Source organism: Papaver somniferum, unplaced genomic scaffold, assembly GCF_003573695.1.
Source record: "Papaver somniferum cultivar HN1 unplaced genomic scaffold, ASM357369v1 unplaced-scaffold_125, whole genome shotgun sequence".
Lineage (NCBI taxonomy): Eukaryota > Viridiplantae > Streptophyta > Magnoliopsida > Ranunculales > Papaveraceae > Papaver > Papaver somniferum.
Window position 1 is genome coordinate 9,021,937 of NW_020621603.1, and position 10,492 is coordinate 9,032,428.

A 10,492-nucleotide genomic window follows, 5' to 3' on the forward strand; every position below is an offset into this window, starting at 1 on the left:
CTTTCAAATTAATCGAAATTTTTCCATCTAGGAGTTTCTTTACCCCTAAAGAAAGAAACAAAGTCCTGAGTCAGCCTAAATCATCATTACCCACTAGAGCAGGCCTGGAAGGAAACCCTAAACAAACATTTTTGTATTTCCTGGAAGATATTGGGAAAAAGAATATGTGCGGAAGAAGGAAGATGTTTCGGGCCATTTACCCCAACTAGACCAGGGAGATCTCGAGTCAGGATCATAGACAGGTCTGTAGTGTTTCATAATGGCATTCTCTTTTTCATTGCAAGAAAAACATATGATCACATCCGATATATGAAAGATTTACATCAAAAAATAGTGTGAAACCCTTATTCAATCAAGCAAGCAAAAAGGACCTTAAACTCATCCGCCACTGAGTGGAAGGAAAATGTTCACAAATTACGAGAAAAAAGCTCAGAAAAGAAGAAAAGAGAAAGAACATGAAGATTTAGTCGTCAAGAAGATTGGTTGTGCCTCCACCATCATTGGAGACTGCCTCAACACCATCACCATTGTGAGCCGCTACTGCTTCTTCCTCTGGATCTGCCTCAGCTTCCACTTCGGATATTTCTACAACAATGCCTCAACATCATCAGCAGAAACAGCTTCCACATCTTCCTCAAAAGCCACGGCACCGCTGGGAATTTTGTTGATCACTTTCAGACGCTCAGGTTCGCCTGTGTAAGAATCGAGGATTATCACGCCATCGTGGATTGGATAATCACACTTATCTTCACCAGGAGGCCTTTTGTGTTCAACCCTCCACCTCTTTAACCGTGTTGCAAACCTCTCAGCTCTTGTGCTCGCTGGTACTCGCAACGCTTCATCGCGCCTCCATTGCTCCTCCATGTTGATCGCAGCTGAAAGGGCACAGATACGTCCCCTGGCAATACGCAGGTGCAGAATGGACATCCCTTGTATAACACGACCGACTTCGCGGAGTGGGAGATCGATCTTAGCCATTACCTCCTTATGTGCACCAGCTTCCTCAGGCTTGTCGACTTCAAAACTTTTTCTGGAGAAGTTACAGAGTGATCATCACCAACCGCTTCCATGATAAACTGTAAAGGAGAAGAAGTTATGGTTACAAAAAAAAAATCATCATCATCAGTCAATCAGAAGATCGGATAAGCGCGGAGCGGTACCTGGAATATAAAAGAAAAGGAGTCTTCTATAGGAGGTGTCCTTAGAATTTTCTTTATATTTCACGAGCTAACATAATCTCAGGGATAAAAGGAGTCTTCACTTGCCACCTATAAAGCTGTTAATTCGGGATAGTAATTAACAATGCTTATCGAATATATTTGAGAGAAGCCGCCGTATAATGGAAGGGAGCGCCTTATAATGGAAGGGAGCGCACCCAGTCCAAGAAACAGTCCAAGCTCTTTCCAGACATATACGGAGGAAACCCAAGGGAACCAGAGCGGCTCACCAGACCAAGTCCTGCTTCCTCCATAACCCTAATCAGGTTTGACCAGCTCCAGGACAACACCTGGCGATGTCTATGCGGTAAATATGTATTTATATTAGCTTGGTCATTTCAGTATACAAATTTGTCACCATCTCATGCCTACCCCACAACAGTGTAACCATTATGCGCTAGGCAGGGGACTTAATGTTGATGGTGGATTTTAGTTCATGGCTAAAATTGTAAAACCAAATTTATACGCTGACATCCTTCAAAGGATAAAGCTACTGATAAGTGATGAATACTTCTCCACTTTACTAATTCACCTAGAATGGAGCATGTGACAACAATCCCAGTATTCTATGAATTATAAATACAAATTCATCCAGGATGGAGCATGTAGCAACAATCCCATATACTCTGTGAATTTATAACATTATTAATTAATGCATGATTAGCCTTGTATTTCCTGTGTTGTTCCCGCTAAACTCTCATTATTGGTGCGACATGACGACTGAGTGTTGCTCTCAGCAGAGTAACACGAATCTCCAAGTGTCAATAATGAGGCATGCACAAAATATCCGTACATGCTACAACTCTCGGTGTGTTATACTAGCCCGATTGAGCATACATCTCTCGGTGTGTTATACTATCCCGATCGAGCATCTGGACTATCCATGTCAGTCTCAGAAATAATCACGACCACGCAAGTTGGACGCATGATTTAACCAGCCTAGACGATCCTCAGCAGGAGCAGGCTACCACCTTAATGACCACCAGCGGGACCGTTTATGCTCTTGTCGGTCGAACGCATGTCATGCCTCCAAAACAGTCACCAAACGCCATCCTGGAAAAGGATGGTCAAACTGGTGAAACTGTTTTGGAGAAGGTTCGCACGAACAAAGGCCACCAATATCGGTCTCAAAATAGTCACGACCGTCCAACTTCACCAGCATGTTTGGATGGCGTGGATCATCCCATGACCGGTTGGACAAGCGTTGTCCGGTACACCGGCAGGCCCACTCTTTCCTTACCTGACCGACTTTCTCACGACCTAGCCAGGGAGGAGCGAACGCTTGCTAAAAGTTCGGCCGGCGTGATGCTTTAAAGGTCGCAGGAAATTCCACTAAGGTCTTAACTCGATCACGACCATCTAACTTCACCGGCATGTTTGGATGGCTTAGATCAGACCCATAACCATCAGACAGGTATTGGCATGTTCACCACCGGCCCAATGTGGGCCCCACATGGTCGGCCACCCCAGACAAGGAACATAGCTTGAAAATTCGTCCAGCCAAAGTAGCGTGCACACGAAACCCTAATTAGGGTTTGCGGCATATCACATGTGTAGCAAATCAGTCACGACCATCCATCTTCGTAGGCATAGATGGAGGGTGTAAATTTAGATTCAAAGGGTCCCAAGCATGTCAATACAATCACCGTGGGCCCATATACGTCCGTGACCAATCGGCCAAGGCCGACCATGGCTAGACGCCTCGATTCGTGCGCCCAAAATAGGCATGGTCGCGTTGTTTCCAATTGCAAACCGATCTCGACCACTCAACTTTGCCGGACAAATTGAGTGGCTTAGATCACATCTCCATGGGACAGTGAGGTACAGACGTGTACACCGTCAAGCCTTCTACACGCATGCCCGGTCGTTCTTGCCAAAAACATCTCCCATGCATGGATTCAACCAAGATGAAAGTAGGTGCTTGCGCACCTCCTAAAACCTAATATGACGGTCGCAGATGTGGGTCGCAAGTCATCTCGTCCGTCCAACTTCGCTAGCTTGGACGGACAGCTTAAGACAGGAGCTAGGTGACCAATGAAGCATCACCATGATCACCGTCCGCCACTCTTCCACATAGAGTGATCGGTCAAAGCGTATCTTACCCATGCAACCTCCAAACGATCACTCGAAGATGGATGGATGTGATGCTATTTTAAGACGCTTAATCCACGACTTACTCCGTTAATCTTAAAACAACGATGATTTGTACATGATGAATATATTTGATGCATTACATGCGTAGAATACACACGATTTTTTATAAATATCGACTTCCTAAATAACTTAGTTATTTAATCTAGCATTACATGCTACTTTCTGTGGGTACCGCGATCCACACATTCGAGACATCAAGCATGTCACAAACTGGGGGATACATACTGGGGTATTGGTCTGGCGGTTTACAACGTGCAGCGTGCAACGCGCCATCACAAGAACGTGTCAGGAAGACATGGACGGTTAGTGATGATGGGAGAAGTGGGAAGACTGGCCATGTGGCATTAACGCACGACTCCACTACTCCACTTCCTCCACTTTCCACTAGAGACGAGGGTTAGGCTCAATGACTTGTATAAATAGGTTCTCCTCCCTATTTCCAAGACAAAAGACAAGACAGAAGTGAAGTGTTGATACAACGTATCCCAACACCAGAACTGATAGCTTACATTCTGCAAGCCAGTTCAGCTTTCTGATACAAGTCATACATAGCCAACACCTTCACAATCTCAACACCTTCTTCGCTTCCCTCCCTAAGATCAACCCCATCTCCTTTACTTTGTGACCGAAGCAAGTCTGGAACGACCATTTCTTGGTTTAGGCCAGAATTGTACAGATTGATTTCTCGAATCAAAAGCACTCCCGTGTAGTGCATTTGTTAAGGGTTTAGATTCATTTCTCATCCACACACCCCAAATTACCAAAACCGGCAGAAATAGTTTTCACCCATAAACAACTATCATACGATTTAGATTATTGTGAGGTGATTGATAATACTAGGTTGTTCTTCGGGAATATAAGTCTGGTTTATCAATTGGTTCCTGTTCACCTTGATTTTATCAAAAGACGGAACAAAATTTGTAGATTTATCCGTGGGAGACAGATTTATATATCATCGTAGACTTTTTTGTGTGATACAGATTTTTTTATTAAAGTCTTCGACTTTGGGTCGTAGCAACTCTTGGTTGTGGGTGAGATCGTCTAAGGGAATCAAGTGCGTAGTATCCTGCTGGGATCACATATGTAAGGAGCGCAACTGTACCTTGAATCAGTGTGATATTGATTAGGGTTCAACTACAGTCCAGACCGAAGTTAGTTTGTAGTATGCTAGTGTCTGTAGCGGCTTAATACAGTGTGGTGTTCAATCTGGACTAGGTCCGGGGGTTTTTCTGCATTTGCGGTTTCCTCGTTAACAAAATTTCTGGTATATGTGTTATTTCTATTCCGCATTATATTTTGTTAGATAATTGAAATATCACAGGTTGTGCGTTTGTATCGATCAATTGTGAAATCCAACCTTTGGTTGTTGATTGGAAATTGATTGATCCTTGGATATTGGTCTTTGGTACCATCCAAGTTTATTATCCTTGTATTTGATAAAGACTCGCAAATTCTTATTTGCTTGAGTAAAGATCAAATCAAGTGAAAGAGATATTAACTCCTCGATATACTTTTCTCTAGATTGAGTCTGACTGTCTAGTTGATTCTGTAGAAAGTATATTGGAGTTAGTCCATACAGATTGCTAATCAAAATATTGGGTGTGGTTGACCCTCGCATTTTCAGTGTGTACATACTAGTACACCACCATGATGTTGCAGTGATTCATGTCCAGTTATGTCTTTTTTTTAGAAATTTTGTGAGAATTGTTGTTGGTGTGTCCATACCAGTACACCACCATGTTGTTGCAGTGATTCATGTTCAGTTCTATCTGTTTTTGAGCAATTTTTCTGAGAATTTTTGTTGGTGTGTACATACTATCATGTTGTTGCAGTGATTTATGTTCAGTTCTATCTATTTTTGAGCAATTTTTCTGAGATTGTTGGTGGTGTGTACATACTAGTACACCACCATGTTGTTGTATTGTTTCATGTCAATTTCTGTCTGTCTTTGAGCAATTTTTATGAATTTTGTTGTTGGTGTGTACATACTAGTACACCACCATGTTGTTGCAGTGATTCACGTCATGTTATGTCTGTTTTTAGCAATTTTGTGAGTTTCGTTATCGGTATGTACATACTAGTACACCACCATGTTTTTGCAGTGATTCATGTCATGTTATGTATGTTTTTTAGCAATTTTTGTGAGAATTGTTGCTGGTGTGTACATATTTGTAAACCAACATGTCATGTTATGCGAGTTTGTGAGTGGTTTTATGGTTAATGACATGTTATATGTGATTCATGGCATGTTATATGTGTTATGGAGTTGTTTCATTTCAGTTGTGTGTACAATTTGTACACAAGCATTCTATTGCAGTGATTCATGGTATGTTGTGTGATGTTTATGTAGGAGTGTACAGATTTTTACACCATCATGGTGTTATAGTGATATATGGCGTGTTGTATGGGAATTATTGTTGCTCTTGTTATATTTATGCAGCAGTGTACTGGTTTGTACACCAGGATTTTTTTGTGAGTATTATGTGTTATGCTTCTCTTTTCTTATTCCCATTTGTCTATTTTCGTAGATACAAACAAACCTTATAGATCAGGTTTTCATGCAATCAATGAGTTTTTGAACAAGAACCTTGAAGAGGATGGAGAAGTAAGGAAAAAGAATCTTAAAAAAGTCTGGTTCACTGGCTTTCAGTTAGAGAAGCAAAAGGAGAGCCATTTTTGGCCTACATTAGACGTCTTTGTTCACAAGAAAGATGAAAAGAAAGAGGAGAAAAGGTCAGAAAATAAAAAGGAGAAAAATAGAGATGTGTGGTTCAAGAATCCAGAATCAATCTTGAAGGTTGTGAACCAGTTCCGCCATGATAATTCAGGGGGAAATGTTTTCGTTTTCAATACTTCTAAGGAGAAAAAGATTGTGTAAGTAGAAAGTACGCCATAAGATTTGTTTTTAATTTTTGGATTAGATATGGTGGCATCAGAACCTGGAGAAGGAGAAAGTACCAAAACTAAAGCTGAGATGAGATATGGTTCACTGATAACACGAATAAAACTTAAGGATCCAACTAAGTTGGGGAAACTAGATGTGGAGAATGAAATCTTGCGTATAATGAAGCTAAAACCAAAGTTGGATAGAGAGATTGAAATAAATGCTGAGGACTTGGTAGTGTTGTTTGGGATGTACCTGTGCATCACTGTTTTTTTTTACCACAGCAAATGGAAGCGCGCTTACCAAGAGCCAATTTTCTCATTACTTTGAATCATTGGATAGAATGAAAAAAATCAACTGGCCAGTTCATATACATAAATATCTAATGGATAGCATTAGGAAACATATCCAGTCACCACTTAAAGTTAATGGTTGTATGGTATACCTGTTGGTAAGCTTACATGTGTACATTGTTTTACACCAGTTTTAGTTTGTACGAATTTACATGCTTTGGTTCATTGTATTTGTTGGGTCCTATCACATTTCTAACTCTTTAACTATTTGTTAATGCAGTATTGGTTTGCTGAACACCACAACAGCATGACACCAATCAATGAACAAGGTTTCCCAAGGTTTCTAAGGTGGGTAATAAGTGACATCAGTACAACAATCGAGAAAGACCTTAATGAAGCTATGAAATAGGTAACTCGATAATTTTCTTATGATAGTTATTTCTTCATACGTGTGTGCATTAATATACACCTTGATAAGGTGTGAAAAATGGTGACAAAATTTTGAATTTTGTCATGTGTATAACAATATACACCTGTAACACATGTGTAAAAAGATGTACACGTGTGATCCATATTGATACTTTGGCATGTTTTCAAATGTAACCAGTATGGGTAAAATCTTGCAGTGATGAACATCAACATATTTTGGATGAGTGCAGAAAGAATAGGCAAGAAAATAGCACATATGCACCAAAGGAAAGCTTCGCAAAGCACAAATGCAAAGAGATGAAGTATTGGAAGAGCTTTCTGACTTGCAGGTTAAACATGAAAAGCTTGTTAGCTTCATTGAAGAAAAAAGAAAAAAAAAATCATGAAGCTGATCTGAGTAATTTTCATAATGATAAGGATATTGTTTATTCATGTGTTGACACCTTGCATGAAATCATTTCATTTAACAAAGCATTAAAAAGTGAGGATGAACGTGATGATGTTGAGCAAGAGGAGGAGGAAGGTGAGAAAGGTGAGAAAAGTGGCAAAGGTGGTGATGCGGATGATAGTGATGATAATGATGATGAGGAAGGTGATAAAGGTAAGAAAAGTGGCAAAGGTGGTGATGTGGATGATAGTGATGATGATGATAGTGATGATGATGATGAGGAGGAGGAGGAAGGTGAGAAAGGTAAGAAAAGTGGCAAAGGTGGTGATGTGGATGATAGTGATGATGATGAGGAGGAGTAAGGTGAGAAAGTTAAGAAAGGTGGTGGTGATCTGGATGATAGTGATGATGATGAGGAGGAGGAGGAGAAGGAGGGTGGCAAACGTGGTGATCTACATGATGATGATGATGAGGAGGAGGAGGAGGAGGAGGAGAAGGAGGGCAGCAAAGGTGGTAATGAGGAGGATAGAACTGAATCCGAAAATAATGAAGTTCCATCTGAAACTCCTGAAAAGCCGAGGTATAACATCACTTTTATTAAATGTGGCAGTCATTTTTTTTTATATTCTTTATGTGTATACATAGTTGTACACCAGTGTGCTAAAACTCATACCTTTTCTCAAAACTTGCATCTTTTAGCACTCCTTCATCAAAGACCAATGAGATAAATGAAGAAAAGGATATGGGGGATGGAAGTGAATATGACAAAGGAGTTGAGTCTGAAACTGCTAACAAGTCGAGGTATGATGATCTAAGCTCGCATTTTTTGTATATGTAGATACTTGTACACCGCTGATAAAAAAAAAATTAAAATTTTATTTTTCAGCAGGCCTATGTCAAAGTCAAATGAAGAAGCGGATGACAAGGATGGAACAAGCCTAGGAGTTGAGTCTGAAACTGCTAACAAGCCGAGGTATAAAGAAAATGATCTCAGCTCACATTTCATTTCATTTTCTGTATATGTATACCAAGATGTACACGTTAGTGATTTCTTGTATGTGTGTGTGTGTGTGTACAATAGTGTACAACTTTGTACAACCTAACAAAATTGCATTTCTTTAGCACTTCTCTGCCAAAGACAAATGAAATCCCTGAAGATCAACAAGACCAGATGGACCTTGATAACCAGGATGTGATGGATACCACTCAAACTGATGAAATTGATGAAGCTGTGATAATAGCATCTCAAGCCATATCTCACCTGGACCCTAAAGGCATATTGCCCTTCGAAGAAGATGTCATTTTACTCACACAGGGAGAAAATCCAGAGAAGGAGGCTTATACATCAATTGATGACCTTCTAGATAACTTGTTTGAAACTGTGTTTATAAAGATTGAAAAAGGTTGTTACAGAACGACACCATCTGAAGTGAAGGAAAAGATGATAACCCTGATCCTCGATTGTCCAAGCTTTTCATTACTGAGCCAAGAAGATCCAAAAAAAGATTCGTCGCAAAAATAATTATCCAATGAAGATGTACGAGAAAGGATCGTTGCTGAAGCAGTGCAGTTCATCCAACAAAATCCTAGTGAATTTTTTAGCAGTCAAGAGGTAGAAGAAGAGAAGAGGACACCACTGAGGACAAGAGCATGGAAGATGAAGGAAGCAGAGATGTTGAAGAAAAAAGCGGCTGGCAAGTTGTCCAAGACACCACAAGAGAGAGTTCCAAAGAAAAAGCTTGACCCACATTTCATTGCCGAAGGTAAAACCAGACCAATAAAGATAAAAGAGGGACAAGAACCAGGCTATCCATGTGCCACAAAAGAGAAAGGTAAGGGAGTATCGTCTTGCTCTTCCATTGCCAGATATTCGTCAATCTCCATTATACCATGCAATGGAACCAGTGACAAAAGAAGGATACAGAAGTTCTTTGACTATGAAAGGATGTCATAAGTTCACAAAACAATTACCTAGCACTATCCACATGATTGAATCTTACAAAAAAAAAGGTATGTGCCCACTATGTACACCATGTTAACATTTCCTTTATGATTCCGCAGCTCTGTAGCTTGGGAACTAACAAGACTGCAAGATCCAACAGTCAGGGAAGATATTCTGATTGTGGGAAAAGTAATTCGTGAACTGATGTTCAACAAATATCTGGACCAAGAGGTACTGCAGTTCTACAACCATCGACGTATAACAACGCTTGTCAGAGATAACTTTCGTCATCCATATGATAAAAAGTACTTGAGCTGTGAAATAATGAGTCCTACTGCATGTGTAAGTTTCTCAAAACAAATCAAAATGTCATATATAGATATACTTTAATGTTGTGTACATAGGTGTACACCTAATTGACATGACATGTTTTATGTATTTATAGATTTCTTTAGTTGTGTACATAGATGTACACCAGTATGAAATATAATTGACACATGGTCTGTCAAGTGTTGGCATGGATGGTTGATTTAGATTTATTTAGGCGTGTACATAGTTGTACACTATATCACATGTCATGGATATACGGTTTGTTTTCAGGCCTAAAATGTTTGATTTGTTATTTTTATGTAGTAGTCTACATGCTTGTTAATTTTCTGGTCTGATCAAGGTAAACCTAATTCATTTTATTTTATTGATTGCAGTACTATGTCAAGTATAGTATCATGAGCGAGGTGCAAAAGCTTGTGGCTGATTTCGTACGGGACATGCATGATAACCTGGAAGTTCTTGTGATCCTCGTCAATCACTCTACAGAACGAATGATGGTAGGAATTCACTGGTCACTTTTAAAGTTTGATTTAGAAGCTCTAGAGTGGAAATGGTACAACTTGTTGCACATAGAAAATTTTGAGGACTATAAAAAGATGCACAACAAATGGCATATGCGGTGCAATTGGAACTCAACAAGAAGAGAGCATTAATGGGTGATGCACCTATAGAAAAGCACGATATAAACGTTAGTCCATGCCCTGCACAAGGAATCAACCCAGCCTTCCTCCTATACACTTGTTACTTTATGAAACGAAGTGTGAAAAAAAGAAAGAGCATCGAAAAAGATCAGCAGACGGCTGAATACATTTTTCAGCAAATGAGATCAAAACTGGTGGCCAAGATGCTGAAAAA

At 40.0% G+C, this 10,492-nt stretch overlaps 1 protein-coding gene across 1 annotated transcript; it reads left to right on the forward strand.

Moving 5' to 3' along the window:
* Positions 1-6,294: 6,294 nt before the first annotated feature.
* On the forward strand, positions 6,295-8,887 carry LOC113331289 (ABC transporter F family member 4-like). Its single transcript, XM_026578014.1, has 7 exons — positions 6,295-6,489; positions 6,829-6,896; positions 7,307-7,629; positions 7,729-7,945; positions 8,065-8,166; positions 8,252-8,338; positions 8,488-8,887. The coding sequence occupies exons 1-7, from the start codon at positions 6,295-6,297 to the stop codon at positions 8,885-8,887; spliced, it is 1,392 nt and encodes a 463-aa protein (XP_026433799.1).
* The last annotated feature ends 1,605 nt before the right edge of the window (positions 8,888-10,492 follow it).

Coding starts and splice junctions, on each gene's coding strand:
- LOC113331289 (XM_026578014.1), top strand. CDS start 6,295: ATGGTGGCATCAGAACCTGGAGAAGGAGAAAGTACCAAAACTAAAGCT. Junction 7,630..7,728: donor TGATAGTGATGATGATGATA/GTGATGATGATG, acceptor AGGAGGAGTAAG/GTGAGAAAGTTAAGAAAGGT. Junction 7,946..8,064: donor GAAACTCCTGAAAAGCCGAG/GTATAACATCAC, acceptor TGCATCTTTTAG/CACTCCTTCATCAAAGACCA.